The 17513-nt window shown below is 42.0% G+C and overlaps 1 protein-coding gene and 1 non-coding gene across 10 annotated transcripts in view; both read left to right on the top strand.

Annotated features, from left to right (window-relative positions):
* WDR93 (WD repeat domain 93) overlaps positions 1-17513 on the top strand; it is a 54048-nt gene that overhangs the window by 13017 nt on the left and 23518 nt on the right. For 7 of the 9 annotated variants that reach the window (XM_006058211.4, XM_044932763.2, XM_044932764.2 and 4 more), the window contains exons 4-7: positions 748-812; positions 9030-9108; positions 11209-11327; positions 15178-15216. In XM_006058211.4, the coding sequence (XP_006058273.2) occupies positions 748-812; positions 9030-9108; positions 11209-11327; positions 15178-15216 (302 nt within the window). The other 2 variants (XM_025270997.2, XM_025270999.2) reach the window with 2 other exon arrangements.
* TRNAC-GCA lies at positions 7893-7964 on the top strand. The gene has a single exon. It is a non-coding gene; the product is annotated as a tRNA-Cys (tRNA).

Below are 17513 nucleotides of genomic sequence, written 5' to 3'. Positions count from 1 at the left end.
ATACTAGAGCCCTTAGGTTAAACGGGAATTAGAATGACCGAATTACTTACTGAATTGACAAAATTAACTTCATGGGGAGCTTGCTGGGGTTTGAGAGATGAGGCACATAGCAGAGGAAGAAACTATCCTTTCCCTCAGAGAATCCATACACTCGCAAGTGGAGTAATGAACACTCACAGAAGTGAGGGCTTCTCTCGTAGCTCAGTCAGTAAAGAATCTGCCTGCAATGCAGGAGACCCGGGTTTGATTCCTGGGTCTGGAAGACCCCTTGGAGAAGGAAATGCAACTCACTCCAGTAGTCTTGCCTGGAAAATCCCATCAACAGAGGAGCCTGGTGGGCTACAGTCCATGGGGTCGCAAGAGCCAGACAGGACTTAGCGACTAAACCACCGCTGCCGTAGGAAGTGATTGGATGACAGTGTGAAACGCTGGGGTGATGTGCTAAAACAGGTGGACAGAAATCAAGGAGTGGATCAGTGTAGCTGAAGTGCTTACAAACAGATTCTAAAATAAGAAGGTAGGGCCAGTGTAGCTAGAGATGACCTAAGAGCGAAAATAGCTTGAACATTTCAAGTGAGGGGTGGAAGAAGGCCAGGAAACCAAGATGATCACAGGCAGTGGAGGGGCTAGGGAGGAATCCTAATAATGCACGAGCTTATGATATTTCAGAAAGTCAAATATATAAAATTCCAATTTGTCTTCAGCTCACTTGTCTGTCTCTCAATCTTCCTTATTTTTCTGTTTCAGGTATTGTTCGACTGTTCTATTTTTATAAGGATGGTCTTTACCTCATCAAAGCCATCAATGAATCGGTAAGCTCCTGTTCTTTCATCGATAGCTTGGCCAAAAGCTGTAGCAAATCAAGTTTACTTTTAACATGGAGGCAATTACAGCTATCCTAGAGTAGAGAGAAGTAGAGACCTTCCTGGCCAGGGAGCTTCATCCAGAATATCCAACAGAAAGATCCCCCGCCATCAGAGAGTACATACTGAATGCCTTGGATTTATTTACCCTCTTGTCAAGAGAAGAAAATTACTAAGGAATTCCAGTCCAAATTGAGCACCAGATCAACATATCTCATAATGACTTTGTTGTTGTTGAGTTGCTATGTTGTGTCCGACTCTTTTGCGACCCCATGGGCTATAACCCACCAGGCTCCTCTGTCCATGGAATTCTCCAGGCAAGAATACTGCAGAGGATAGCCATTTCCTTCTTTAGAGGATCTTCCCAACCCAGGCATCGAACCAATGTCTCCTGCATTGGCAGGCGGATTCTTTACCACTGAGCCACCAGGGAAGCCCTAATAACTACTTACAAGTCCCTAAATTTTCCAGGCTGCTTCACATCCTGTTCTCTTACCCATACTCTTCCCCCCGCCTAGAAAGCTCTCCTTGTTTCCCTGCCTCCTATGTGTGCCTCGTAAGTTGCTCTCATTCCTCAAGACCAGCTCAGACATCGTCTTCTCTGAGATACTTTCCCAAGAGAAGTTGACCTTTCCCTCCTGTGTCACCACCATATAGAACAGAATTTCTATCACAGTGTTTCTCCACCCTCCATACTTATTTGTTTTTATGACTGTTTCTTCTCCTGGATGTAAGTTCTTTGAGAGCAGAGGACATGGACCCATATATTTCTTATTCCTAGTACCTTGCCTGCATACTGTAGGTTTCTGAAAGTGTTTTTTAAATTAACAAACCCAAAAAGGAGGAGGTATTGCTAAGAGTATATTTTTAATTGCAGTTTATTTTATAAAAAATATTACTGATGAGCCCAAAGCAATTCAGTGTGTGTGGGGGATGCTGGAATGATGCTGGAATGCTGGATAAACATATTGGGGGAAGGAATGAAGCTCAACCCTATGTCACATCATATATAAAAATTAGAAATGAATTATAGACTTAACTTTAAAGGGCAAAGACATTATCCTTTTTAAAGAAAATACAGGAAATGGTTTTTGCAACCTTGCGGCAAGCAAAGATTTCTTAGGACATAAAAGGCACTAATTGTAAGAGAAAAAAACTGAAATGGGACTTCATCAAAGAAACGTCTCATGCCTCATGTGAGTGAATGAAAGTCTCTCAGTTGCATCCGACTCTTTGTGACCCCATGGACTACACAGTCCATGGAATTCTCCAGGACAGAATACTAGAGTGGGTAGCTGTTCCCTTCTCCAGGGGATCTTCCCAACCCAGGAATCAAACCCAGGTCTCCTGCATTGTGGGCAGATTCTTTACCAGCTGAGCTACCATGGAAGCCCAAGAATACTGGAGTGGGTAGCCTATCCCTTCTCCACTGGATCTTCCCAACCCAGGAATTGAACTGGGGTCTCTTGCATTGCAGGCGGATTTTTTTACCAACCGAGCTATTAGGAATCTCTCAGGCCTCATGTGATATGCAAAAATTAACTCAAAATGGATCATTTGAGCTATATGAAAAATAAAAAACTATAAAACCTTTAGAAGAAAACACAGGGGCAAGTCTTTGTGACCTTTGTTAGGCAAAGATTTTTTTAAACTACAATACCAAAACTGTATTTCATACAAGAAAAAAAACTGATAAGTCAGACTTCATCAAAACTAAAACCTTATGTTCTACAAAAGACACTGTTAAAAGAATACAAAGGCAAGTTATAGACTAGGAGCAAATAATTGCAAATCACATATCTGATAAGAGACTTGTATCTAGAAGATATAAAGAACTCTCAAACTCAAAAATAAGAAAAACAACACAGGTTTTTAAAATGAACAAATATCTTGAGGGAAAAAAAAAAAAAAAAAGACAGTTCACCAAAGAATATATAGAAGATAAATAAGATGTTCACTACCATTAGTCATTAGGGAAAATACAAATTAAAATCATGATCTATCACTGCATGTGTACTGGAATGCCTAAAATTGAAAAGACAGACCACACCAAGTGCTGGCAGCACGATGAGACAGCTGGGACTCACATCACTGCTGGTGGTGAAGACTGGTGCCTCAACCACTTTGGCAGGTATTTTTTACAAAGACGTTAAACGTACACCCACCATATGATGTGGCCATTCCACTCCCAGATATTTGCCTGGGAGAAATGAAAGTATATTTCCATATGAAGATTTGTACATGGACGTTCCTAGCAGCTTTCTTTGTCGTAGCCAGAAACCAGAAACCACTCCGCACCCATCAACAGGTAAATGGCTAAATCGATCTTGGCACATACTGCTCAGCAGTAAAAAGCGTTGCCGGGAGAAATATCAATAACCTCAGATACACATATGACACCACCCTTATGGCAGAAAGTGAAGAGGAACTCAAAAGCCTCTTGATGAAAGTGAAAGTGGAGAGTGAAAAAGTTGGCTTAAAGCTCAACATTCAGAAAACGAAGATCATGGTGTCCGGTCCCACCACTTCACGGGAAATAGATGGGGAAACAGTGGAAACAGTGTCAGACTTTATTTTTCTGGGCTCCAAAATCACTACAGATGGTGACTGCAGCCATGAAATTAAAAGATGCTTACTCCTTGGAAGGAAAGTTCTGACCAACCTAGATAGCATATTCAAAAGCAGAGACATTACTATGCCCACAAAGGTCCGTCTAGTCAAGGCTATGGTTTTTCCTGTGGTCATGTATGGATATGAGAGTTGGACTGTGAAGAAGGCTGAGCACCGAAGAATTGATGCTTTTGAACTGTGGTGTTGGAGAAGACTCTTGAGAGTCCCTTGGACTGCAAGGAGATCCAACCAGTCCATTCTGAAGGAGATCAGCCCTGGGATTTCTTTGGAAGGACTGATGCTAAAGCTGAAACTACAGTACTTTGGCTACCTCATGCGAAGAGTTGACTCATTGGAAAAGACTCTGATGCTGGGAGGGATTGGGGGCAGGAGGAGAAGGGGACGACAGAGGAGGAGATGGCTGGATGGCATCGCTGACTCGATGGACGTGAGTCTGAGTGAACTCCGGGAGTTGCTGATGGACAGGGAGGCCTGGCATGCTGCGATTCATAGGGTCGCAAAGAGTCGGACATGACTGAGCGACTGATCTGATCTGATCTGATCTGATCACAGCATGGCTACATCTCAGAATAATTAGGCTGAGTGAAAGAAGTCTGACAAAAAAGAATACATATATACTGTATGATTCCATTTCTATGAAATTCAAGAAGATACAAAACTAATCTAGGGACAGGGAATGCCAGTTTTTGCCTGGGGTAGGTTGGGAGAGGGGTGGAAGGAAGGCTTACAAGGGGGCAGGAGGAATGGATATGTTCCTTATCTTGATTGTGGTGCTGGTTTCAAGGGATCTATATATGTCTAAACTAATCAAATTGTACAGTTTAAATATGCACAGTTTATTATGTTATTATCATATCCCTAATAAAACAAATTTAAAACTTATGCTCATCAAAAGATGCTGTTGGGGACTTCCTTGGTAGTACAGTAGATTGGAATCTGCCTGCCAATGCAGGGGACACAGGTTAGCTCCCTGGTCTGGGAAGATCCCATATGCCGCGGAGCAGCTAAGCCTGTGCACCACAACTACTGAGCCGGAGCTCTGGAGCCCACGAGCAACTACCGCAATGACTGAGGCACTAGAGCCCGTGTTCCACAACAAAAGGAGCCACCACAATGAGAAGCCCACGCACTGCAACAGAGAGTAACCCCCGCTTGCCCAACTGGATAAAGCCCGTGCATAGCAATGCAGACCCAGCACAGTCAAAAATAGATTATTAAAAGATGCTATAAGACTTTAATCAGTATTAGGGGCAGAGAGTGGACCCCAGAGAGCTCCGAGAAACCCCACTGCCCCCCTGACTAGTGACCCTTTAATATAAAATGTCCAAACTCATCATTTAAATATGTCCAAGCTCATCAAGTTGTACCTTTAATATCTGTGCCTTTGTGAAGTTGCTCAGTCATGTCCAACTCTTTGTGATCCCATGGACTGTAGCCTACCAGGCTCCTCCATCCATGGAATTTTCCAGACAAGAGTACTGGAGTGGGTTGCCAATTCCTTCTCCAGGGGATATTCCCGACCCAGGGATCGAACCCAGGTCTCCCGCATTGCAGGCAGACACTTTACCATCTGAACCACCAGGGAAAACTGTTTTTAAATTTTATGTAAAAAGAAATCTCTTTAAAAAAAGATACAAAGAATACTCATCAACTCATTTCAGAACTGTGACCAGCAGAACTGTGATATCTAAACTTGACAGGGACATTATACACAAAATAATGTTAGTGAATTACAACACACCAATAGTGTTTAGGAGACAGGGATTGTCTCCTAAACATTGTACAGGATACAGGGATCAAGACCATCCCCATGGAAAAGAAATGCAAAAAAGCAAAATCGCTGTCTGGGGAAGCCTTACAAATAGCTGTGAAAAGAAGAGAAGCAAAAAGCAAAGGAGAAAAGGAAAGATATAAGCATCTGAATGCAGAGTTCCAAAGAATAGCAAGGAGAGATAAGAAAGCCTTCTTCAGTGATCAATGCAAAGAAATAGAGGAAAACAACAGAATGGGAAAGACTAGAGATACCAAGGGAACATTTCATGCGAAGATGGGCTCGATAAAGGACAGAAATGGTATGGACCTAACAGAAGCAGAAGATATTAAGAAGAGGTGGCAAGAATACACAGAAGAACTGTACAAAAAAGATCTTCACGACCCAGATAACCACAATGCTGTGATCACTCACCTAGAGCCAGACATCCTGGAATGTGAAGTCAAGTGGGCCTTAGAAAGCATCACTACAAACAAAGCTAGTGGAGGTGATGGAATTCCAGTTGAGCTATTTCAAATCCTGAAAGACGATGCTGTGAAAGTGCTGCACTCAATACGCCAGCAAATTTGGAAAACTCAGCAGTGGCCACAGGACTGGAAAAGGTCAGTTTTCATTGCAATCCCAAAGAAAGGCAATGCCAAAGAATGCTCACACTATCGCACAATTGCACTCATCTCACACGCTAGCAAAGTAACGCTCAAAATTCTCCAAGCCAGGCTTCAGCAATATGTGAACCATGAACTTCCAGATGTTCAAGCTGGTTTTAGAAAAGGCAGAGGAACCAGAGATCAAATTGCCAACATCCGCTGGATCATAGAAAAAGCAAGAGAGTTCCAGAGAAACATCTATTTCTGCTTTATTGACTATGCCAAAGCCTTTGACTGTGTGGATCACAATAAACTGTGGAAAATTCTGAAAGAGATGGGAATACCAGACCACCTGACCTGCCTCTTGAGAAACCTATATGCAGGTCAGGAAGCAACAGTTAGAGCTGGACATGGAACAACAGACTGGTTCCAAATAGGAAAGGAGTACGTCAAGGCTGTATATTGTCACCCTGCTTATTTAACTTATATGCAGAGTACATCATGAGAAACGCTGGGCTGGAAGAAGCACAAACTGGAATCAAGATTGCCGGGAGAAATATCAATAACCTCAGATATGCAGATGACACCACTCTTATGGCAGAAAGTGAAGAGCAACGAAAAAGCCTCTTGATGAAAGTGAAAGTGGAGAGTGAAAAAGTTGGCTTAAAGCTCAACATTCAGAAAACAAAGATCATGGCATCTGGTCCCATCACTTCATGGGAAATAGATGGAGAAACAGTGGAAACAGTGTCAGACTTTATGTTTTTGGGCTCCAAAACCATTGCAGATGGTGATTGCAGCCATGAAATTAAAAGACGCTTACTCCTTGGAAGGAAAGTTATGACCAACCTAGATAGCATATTCAAAAGCAGAGACATTACTTTGCCCACAAAGGTCCGTCTAGTCAAGGCCATGGTTTTTCCAGTGGTCATGTATGGATGTGAATGTTGGACTGTGAAGAAAGCTGAGCACCGAAGAATTGATCCTTTTGAACTGTGGTGTTGGAGAAGACTCTTGAGAGTCCCTTGGACTGCAAGGAGATCCAACCAGTCCATTCTGAAGGAGATCAGCCCTGGGATTTCTTTGGAAGGAATGATGCTAAAGCTGAAACTCCAGTACTTTGGCCACCTCATGCGAAGAGTTGACTCATTGGAAAAGACTCTGATGCTGGGAGGGATTGGGGGCAGGAGGAGAAGGGGACGACAGAGGATGAGATGGCTGGAAGGCATCACTGACTCGATGGACATGAGTTTGAGTGAACTCCGGGAGTTGGTGATGGACAGGGAGGCCTGGTGTGCTGCGATTCATGGGGTCGCAAAGAGTCAGACAGGACTGAGCGACTGAACTGATGCTAAGTGAAAAAAGACAAATATTGTATGATATCACTTTTATGTGGAATCTAAAAAATATAGCAAACTAGTTAATAGGACAAAAAAGAAAAAAACCAAGAAACAGATATAGAGAACAAACTAGTACTTACAAGGGGTACGGAGAAGTAGAGAGGAGTAATATAGGATTACAGAATTAAGAGATACAAACTATTATGTGTAAAATGAGCTACAAGAATATTTTGAAAAATATGGGGAACATAGCCAATATTTTATAATAACTATAAATGGAGTGTACACTTTAAAAATTGGGAATCACTATACTGTACATCAGGCTTTCCTAGTAGCTCAGATGGTAAAGCGTCTGTCTGCAATGCAGGAGACCCAGGTTCGATCCCTGGGTTGGGAAGATCCCCTGGAGAAGGAAATGGCAGCCCACTCCAGTATTCTTGCCCGGAAAATCCCATGGATCGCGGAGCCTGGTAGGCTACTGTCCATGGGGTCGCTAAGAGTCGGACATGACTGAGTGACTTCCCTTTCACTTTTCACTTTCATGCATTGGAGAAGGAAATGGCAACCCACTCCAGTATTCTTGCCTGGAGAATCCCGGGGATGGGGGAGCCTGGTGGGCTTCTGTCTATGGGATCACACAGAGTCGGACACGACTGAAGCAACTTAGCAGCAGCAGCAGCAGCATACTGTACATCGGGCTTCCCTAGTGGCTCAGATGGTAGAGCGTCTGTCTGCAATGCAGGAGACCCAGGTTCGATCCCTGGGTAGGGAAGATCCCCTGGAGAAGGAAATGGCAGCCCACTCCAGTATTCTTGCCTGGAAAATCCCATGGATCGCAGAGCCTTGGTAGGCTACCGTCCATGGGGTCGCAAAGAGTCAGAGACAACTAAGCGACTTCAATTTCAGATTTCACTTTCATATTGTACATCAAATATACTTCCATTTTTAAACAAGAAAGTGAAAGAAAAACTAAATGTTTAAAACTCCCTCTCCTTAAATAACTTAGGGGGCTTACTAGCCTAATTCTTCTAGGCACCTAATTTTGCTAGTCTTAGAGCCCCTGAAAGGTATAGCACATCTGTATACATTGAGTCTTTTTCACCTTGCTGAAAATTCAAGCAAGTTTCATACTAGGGTTCCATTCAGTCTCTACTTGATATGGACTGAATATTTTTGTGCCCCTAAAATTCATGTTGAAATTCTGATCCCCAGTGTGGGAGGCGATTAGGTCATGAGGCCAGAGTTCTCATGAGTGGAATTACCACCCAAGAGAGCTCCCTCAACCCTTCCACCACATGACACAGAGGTGGCAGGCAGTCCATGAGCCAGGAAGCTAGGTCTTAGCAGACACTGAATCTGCCAGAAATCCTTGGAAATCATGGAATGTGAGAAATAGATGTTGTTTATGAGCCAAATCAGACTATGGCAGTACTATAGCCTAGACAGAGCCTTTTTTTCAAGCAACTGACCAGAGTTTTCATTGTCATATAGAACTCTTTTCAACACATTTTGAAAAGAGCTAGTCATAGGTCTGTAGGGTTTGCAACCTGACCAGAAGATCAGATAGTATGAAATCACTGCAAATGATCAGGAGTATTTATGAAACCAGGAAATAACTCCAAAATCCTTTAGATGGAAAATTGAGTTCTACTACTTTATATGCAGTCTTGTCCAATTCCTATACAAAAATGGAAAGTCTGAAGCAATTTGAGGCATCTTTTTATGCCTCAATCTTTAGAAGGATTTTTTTCCTGATGTGAACTACAAAAGGCCCTGAAATACACTGTCCTCTCTCATCAGGCTGAACTTATTCTATCTGCTTCTCTCTTCTTTTTAGGAGGACACCAGCAAGCAAACCACCTGTATAAAGATGGAAATTTCTAAAGGAGGGAACTTTGCAGCCTTGCTCCTACAAGGTAAGACTGACCAAAGGCTCTTCAGAAGATTCAGATTTCCAGTATCGTCCAGATAATCACTTTCCCCAAAAAACATTTTACTTTTAAAAACAATTTTATTTTATTTTTGGATGTGCTGGGCCTTTGCTACTGCATGTGCTTTTCCATAGTTTTGAAGAGCAGGGCCTAGTCTCTAGTTGCAGTGTATGGTCTTCTTACTGTGGTGGGTTCTCTTGTTGCTTAGGACGGACTCTAGGATGTGCTGGCCTCGGCAGTTGCAGGATGTGGGTTCAGTAGCTGCAGCTCCCAGGCTCTGGAGTGCAGGCTCGGTGGTGTGGTGCTCCTTACCACGTGGGATCTTCCCAGACCAGGGATCAAACTCGTGTCCCTTGCATTGGCAGGCAGATTCTTTACCACTGAGCCAAGGGAAGCCCTCCAACCCTTTTATTTAGATATAATTTACAGAAGAGTTGCAAAGATATGACTGAGTTCCCTTATATCTTTCACCTAGTGTCCCTAATACCAACATTTAATATAACCATGGTACATTTGTCAAAATTAAGCAAATAACATTGGTACAATACAATAAACTACAGATTTTTTTTTCAGATTTTGCCAGTTTTTCCTAGATAATTTTTTTTTGGCTCCAAGGTACAATCCAGGATATCATATTGCATTCGGTCATCATCTTTTCACACTGTACCTATATGTGTGATGTCTTGGTCTTACCTTGTCTTTCATGACCTCAATATGTTTGAGGAGTACCAGTCAGGTATTTTATGCAATGGCCCTGATTTTCAGTTTGAATTTTTCCTCATGATTCAAACTGGGGTTAAGGATTTGGGGGAAGATCTCACAGAGGTGAAATGCTCTTTTCATTGAATTATATTGGGGGGTATGTGATAGCACCACTGCTGATGTTAACCCCAATCACTTAAAGTGATCTGCCCGCTTTCTCCATGGTTGCGCGACTGTTTTTCCCCTTCCATGCTCTAGGTCCAGACCACACTCGAGGGGAGAGAATGTAAACACCATTTTCTGGATGTAGGATGATCAGAGAATTTTGAGACCTATGTTGAAACCTCCACAGTGACTGATAAACATTTAGGGGGAGATACTTGGAGATTATGCAAATATCCTGTTTGTCATTAAAGTTTTGCCCACCAGTTTTAGCATTCAACATTGGATCTTGCTTGTTGCAATTATTCCTGTGATAATAGAATGTATTTTATCCAAATGATTATTAGCTTGACTTTTAACTTTTAAATAATTAGACATTTGGCGTCTCGGCCTCTATTTAGATTCTTGCCCCAGGTCCCTCAGATGTTAGGTGCTGGAGAAAGATACCTATTTTGTAATGCTTTATGCACCAAAGGAAACTTTTATACTATCTGTAGTAGTTTGTTAGGGCAGTTATAGCAAAGTACCACCAACTAGCTGGCTTAAAATTACAGACATTTATTCCCCCACAGCTCTGGAGTCCAAAAGTCTGAAAACAAGATGTCTATATGATTACTTTTTTAAGGAAACATTTAGCCAGAATCCCATTCTAGGAAAGTAACTTTTCCTGGGTTGGCAGGTATTCAGTACAGAAGCTGAGCATGTTTCTTTGACAAGATAAAGTGCTCACAGCCACCCCATGGGTTGTCATCTCCTCAAATATTGGTCAGAAGAATTCTCCTGAGGCATCTCTCAGAATTCAATTCTAGCCCGTTGTCAGCCATACCCCTCTCGGTTACTGCTTCTGTATATGCCACTTTCCTCCCCAGGTGGGAATAGCTGTAACACAAAACGTCAGTGGAATTTATCGTTTGGAACCTAGAAAGCGTGGGGACCAGGCAGCGTGGACAGTCAGGTTAAAACTGTTACATTGTCGCTGTGAGGGCGAGAAGCCCATCTCCAGTTAGAGGCAGTGGCCCAGGGAGAGAGCTCAGGACTCTCGGTGAGTGAGGACTGGCAACAACCGCTACAGAACCACGTCTCCTTCCGTTTGTCAAAATTACTGTTTTGAAGGTGCCCACTGGCCTCTGTGTCAGTGGTTCTGAGAAGATGAGCCGTTTCTCTGAGGAAACTCATTGCCTGCTTGCGGTTGCTCAACGGTTCCTTGGTTTCCCAATGCAGGAGCTGGGGACATTTGGCTGGATGTGTATAAGCTGCCCAAGGAGTCTTGGGTCAAGGAAGTGCAGTACCCCCAACTTGCCATAAATACAAAGAAGAAAGTCAGACAGCAGCTGCAATTGGTAGGTAACACCTGTCTTCAACTGATATGTTCCTCCCTGCCCACATCTAGTGCACCTCCTCCTTGCAATGTCAAGATGAAGGAGCCCGTCTGGAGGCTGTAAGACAGGACAAGAGGCACCCTGGCCTGTGTCTCTCAAGTCAGTTTGCATCGGTTAAAATAAGATGGTTAAAAAGCCGAGGGGTCTTAAACAGTGGAACATGGTATCTCTCTCCTCTGGGAGTTGCCTCTCCACCAAGACCACTCCCAGGCATTTCTCTGGGAGAGTGTTGTTTTTTTTGACTCTGACTAATAGATATATTTTTTCCCCTCCTGGGCTGAAATAATCCTTCCATGTCTCTCCACTACACTCTCCAGATTATGGTATAAAGGAGTTGTTCTAAATATATGGGAATAAATGTATTCTTCATATTATTCTTAGAAGGTAGGTAGAAATCTACTATTTCAGTTTAATTATATGTGATCCCTGGGACTCATGCCATCTCTTTAAAATACAATATTTAAGCAAAAAAGATTTTAAGACAATTTTCTCATCTATCTGATGTGCAGTTATTATATATATTGGCTGCATTGTGTGTGGCATGTAGGACCTGAGCTCCCCGACCAGGGATCGAATCCATGCCCACCCCAGTGGAAGTGCACAGTCCTAACCATTGGACCACCAGGGAATTCCCAAAGTGTACTTATTATTATTTTTTTTAATCAACAACAAATATCAATTTATCAGATCAGATCAGTTGCTCAGTCGTGTCCGACTCTTTGCAACCCCATGAATCGCAGCACGCCAAGCCTCCCTGTCCATCACCAACTCCCGGATTTCACTGAGACTCACGTCCATCGAGTCAGTGATGCCATCCAGCCATCTCATCCTCTGTCATCCCCTTCTCCCCCTGCCCCCAATCCCTCCCAGCATCAGAGTCTTTTCCAACGAGTCAACTCTTTGCATGAGGTGGCCAAAGTACTGGAGTTTCAGCTTTAGCATCAGTCCTTCCAAAGAAATCCCAGGGCTGATCTCCTTCAGAATGGACTGGTTGGATCTCCTTGCAGTCCAAGGGACTCTCAAGAGTCTTCTCCAACACCACAGTTCAAAAGCATCAATTCTTCAGCGCTCAGCCTTCTTCACAGTCCAACTCTCACATCCATACATGACCACAGGAAAAACCATAGCCTTGACTAGACGAATCTTTGTTGGCAAAGTAATGTCTCTGCTTTTGAATATGCTATCTAGGTTGGTCATAACATTCCTTCCAAGGAGGAAGCGTCTTTTAATTTCATGGCTGCAGTCACCATCTGTAGTGATTTTGGAGCCCAGAAAAATAAAGTCTGACACTGTTTCCACTGTTTCCCCATCTATTTCCCATGAAGTGATGGGATCAGATGCCATGATCTTCATTTTCTGAATGTTGAGCTTTAAGCCAACTTTTTCACTCTCTTCTTTCACTTTCATCAAGAGGCTTTTGAGTTCCTCTTCACTTTCTGCCATAAGGGTGGTATCATCTGCATATCTGAGGTTATTGATATTTCTCCCAGCAATCTCGATTCCAGCTTGTGTTTCTTCCAGTCCAGTGTTTCTCATGATGTACTCTGCATATACATTAAATAAGCAGGGTGACAATATACAGCCTTGACGTACTCCTTTCCTATTTGGAACCAGTCTGTTGTTCCATGTCCAGTTCTAACTGTTGCTTCCTGACCTGCATACAAATTTCTCAAGAGGCAGATCAGGTGGTCTGGTATTCCCATCTCTTGAAGAATTTTCCACAGTTTATTGTGATCCACACAGTCAAAGGCTTTGGCATAGTCAATAAAGCAGAAATAGATGCTTTTCTGGAACTCTCTTGCTTTTTCCATGATCCAGCGGATGTTGGCAATTTGATCTCTGGTTCCTCTGCCTTTTCTAAAACCAGCTTGATCATCAGGAAGTTCACGGTTCACATATTGCTGAAGCCTGGCTTGGAGAATTTTGAGCGTTACTTTGCTAGTGTGTGAGATGAGTGCAATTGTGCGGTAGTTTGAGCATTCTTTGGCATTGCCTTTCTTTGGAATTGCAATGAAAACTGACCTTTTCCAGTCCTGTGGCCACTGCTGAGTTTTCCAAATTTGAGGGTGTATTGAGTGCAGCACTTTCACAGCATCATCTTTCAGGATTTGAAATAGCTCAACTGGAATTCCATCACCTCCACTAGCTTTGTTCATAGTGATGCTTTGTAAGGTCCACTTGACTTCACATTCCAGGATGTCTGGCTCTAGGTGAGTGATCACAGCATCGTGATTTTCTGGGTCGTGAAGATCTTTTTTGTACAGTTCTTCTGTGTATTCTTGCCACCTCTTCTTAATATCTTCTGCTTCTGTTAGGTCCATACCATTTCTGTCCTTTATCGAGCCCATCTTTGCATGAAATGTTCCTTTGGTATCTCTGATTTTCTTGAAGAGATCTCTAGTCTTTCCCATTCTGTTGTTTTCCTCTATTTCTTTGCATTGATCGCTGAAGAAGGCTTTCTTATCTCTCCTTGCTATTCTTTGGAACTCTGCATTCAGATGTTTATATCTTTCCTTTTCTCCTTTGCTTTTCGCTTCTCTTCTTTTCACAGCCATTTGTAAGGCCTCCCTAGACAGCCATTTTGCTTTTTTACATTTCTTTTCCATGGGGATGGTCTTGATCCCTATCTCCTGTACAATGTCACGAACCTCATTCCATAGTTCATCAAGGACGCCTTTAAAACATATTGTGCTATGTGCTATAAAGTGTTAGTGAAATTAATCTATGAGACCAAGATTGAGACTCACATTCAATGCCAAGTACATTGAGTGGCTTTGAATAAATGCCCTTTTTCTCCAGTGAATGTCTTCATAGCAAGGTGTGATTTTTTTGTATCTCTGGGAGAGTTACTGGCCCAGAGACATTCCTCCTCTAAACTCTTACAGAATCTATTCTTTGTACCTCTCTTTGACACTTCTCATATACTATCCTATTGTGCAATGGCACCCCACTCCAATACTCTTGCCTGGAAAATCCCACGGACAGAGGAGCCTGGTAGGCTGCAGTCCATGGAGTCGCTAAGAGTTGGGCACGACTGAGCGACTTCACTTTCACTTTCACTTTCATGCATTGGAGAAGGAAATGGCAACCCACTCCAGTGCTCTTGCCTGGAGAATCCCAGGGACGGGGGAGCCTGGTGGGCTGCCGTCTATGGGGTCGCACAGAGTCGGACACGACTGAAGCGACTTAGCAGCAGCAGTAGCAGTTCTTTTCTCCTAACTAGATGGTAAATTTCTAGGTTGTTGTACCTTCTGCTTCTTTTTGTCACCATCCCCATGGCATCCTACTCAGTGCCCAACAGATACATTTTTTGAGGGATTAACTTATTATCCGAGTGGGACGAGCACCTTGGAATGGGGTGATTTGCCAGCATGATTCACTGTTTCCATACACTGAGAAGCAAGCAACTTATGCCAGTTACAGTGGCAGCTCTTGTACTATGAATTATATTTAGAGTTACTTATAAATAATAATTGTCAACATCACTGATATATTTTGTCAATCAGAAATATTCACTTAGATTTTTGTGATAGTCTCCTAGCTGACCCCTCCCTTTCACTCATATTCTCTCTTAACGTCACTAATGATTTCTTGTTTCCCCAAATAGGTTTTAAGATCCTAGAGAATGGGTATCATGTATTAAAATCCTACAGGCCAGAGGACCACACAAATACTGGCCCTCCATGTCTATGGGGATGAGTTCACATCTCACAAGTGATTGAGGGGAAGAAGGAGCAACGCAAAAAATTAAAGGAAGAAGGGGAGCATATACCAAACCCATCATGAATTAATTTCTCATTTTTCTCCCCAGAACACTCCTGATTCTGTGACTGCAGATAGTTTAGATACGGTAAGAAACTTTAAAGAATATCTCCAAAGAGATTTAACTTGAATGTTAGAAATTTTTATTTTGATTTTAAAGGTACCTTAAATGTCAAATATATTAATAAAATATTCTTACCAGGGCACTGTTTTCACATTCTCTGTGATTTGATCTTGTGCCTCATTCTTGAGGAGAACTGACCCAAGTCATTTGTTCAGGGGTGGGTTTCCCTGAGACAGGGGCCCTGCCGGTGTTTTCACATGGCCACAGACTTTTGTAAAATTGGAAAAAGTGACATGTTTTAACCATAATCACTTAAGACCACCACCATAACTTCTCACTCAGACTTCCCCTCTGTCACAATAGCCCCCGAACTGAGTTGTATTAGGTGGTCATTGGCACTTTGTATTCTCTTTCTTACAGAGAGCCCCTAAATCATATATACTTCAGGCCCCAGAGAATCCAGCTTGCCTCTGCCAGTGTAAGCAGCCCAACCCACCAAACTCACGTTTGGGGCTTTGTTCTGTTCTGGTGTTGGAGGTCACGTTTGTATTGGGATACAGCAGAGCACAGACTGGGTTCCCTGGAGCTTCCTGCCTCTGCCTCTGAGGCAAAGAGCACACCACGCTTTCCAGAGGCTTAGCTCTTGGGATTCAAGCCTATCAGAAGAGAAATGGTGAACTTCCAAATGGAAGTCTCTCTCCAGAGGCCTTTCCTTTATCCCTTTTAAAATTAACGTTTTGTCTCAAATTATACAAATGCTATGTGAACACATCACTTTGGGAAGAACCAAGTAATGCAGACTCAGCAGCCCTCTCCAGAGATCATCACCATTATTATCTTGGTGTGTGTTTTCTATAGGCCTTTAGTATATAGTTTGATTCAGATATCAGTTTATTTTGAAAAATATACTTTCATTTTATGGGAATTTTCTTCTATATAAGTGGCATCATACTATACAGATTTCCTTATGAACTTGCATTTTTGTACTAATCAACTTATTGGCAAAGTTTTGCAATGTCAGACATACCTACCTTGTTCTTTTCCTCTGTTCTATTCCTACTAAAGATGTACCGTAGTTTATTTGGTTGTTCATCCATTGGTGTTATTGAAGGTTTTCCTAATTTGTGGCTTTTATATAACGCAGTGAAAAACTTTGTAAACTCTTCTTTGTGTACCTGAGTGCTTCTGAAGGATGTGTGCAATTTTAGTTTTAATATAGATCCTATTAAATTGTCCTCCAAAAATGACATGACAATTTACATTCAATCAATTTCTCCACAGCCTGGTTAACCTTGATATTATTAATTTTTGTGCAAATTGATGAAACAAAATATTGTCTCATGTTAATTTTCATTAACCTCCTCATATTTTTATTGGCTATTGAGGTTTTGTCTTCTGTGAATTGCCTGTGAATTTTTTGCCAATTACATATTTTCTTCCAATCTGTTGTTTCCCTTTTTTACTTTATGTACTTTTCTGTTGTAAAGACATTTTAGATTCTGTTATAGTCAGAATTTTCAACCTTTTCTTTACAGCCATTGCACTTAAGAAGGCTTTCTCTATCTCAAGATTATAAATAAATTCTCCTGTACTTTCTTCTAATACTTGGTAGTGTTTTTGTTTTTTAGTTTTTTTTTTTTTTTTTTTTTTTTTTTGCACATTTCACTCTTTTATACACATGGTAGTTTTTTCTGTGAATGGAACAAGGAAGAGACCTACGTTGATCTCTCTTTTAAAAATAGCAATTGCAACACAAGTACCATTCCTATGTATATTTCTACACTTTTGATCCTGTTCCATTAAAATATTTGTGTGCCTGTACCAAGCATCAGCCTCTTGAGAAACCTATATGCAGGTCAGGAAGCAACAGTTAGAACTGGACATGGAACAACCGACTGGTTCCAAATAGGAAAAGGAGTACGTCAAGGCTGTATATTGTCACCCTGCTTATTTAACTTATATGCAGAGTACATCATGAGAAACGCTGGACTGGAAGAAGCACAAGTTGGAATCAAGATTGCTGGAAGAAATATCAATAATCTCAGACATGCAGATGACACCACCCTTATGGCAGAAAGTGAAGAGGAACTAAAAAGCCTCTTGATGAAAGTGAAAGAGGAGAGTGAAAAAGTTGGCTTAAAGCTCAACATTCAGAAAACGAAGATCATGGCATCTGGTCCCATCACTTCATGGGAAATAGATGGAGAAACAGTGGAAACAGTGTCAGACTTTATTTTTTGGGAATCCAAAATCACTGCAGATGGTGACTGCAGCCATGAAATTAAAAGATGCTTCCTCCTTGGAAGGAAAGTTATGACCAA

Source organism: Bubalus bubalis, chromosome 20 (genome assembly GCF_019923935.1).
Source record: "Bubalus bubalis isolate 160015118507 breed Murrah chromosome 20, NDDB_SH_1, whole genome shotgun sequence".
Lineage (NCBI taxonomy): Eukaryota > Metazoa > Chordata > Mammalia > Artiodactyla > Bovidae > Bubalus > Bubalus bubalis.
This window is presented reverse-complemented; position numbering and strand designations above follow the sequence as displayed.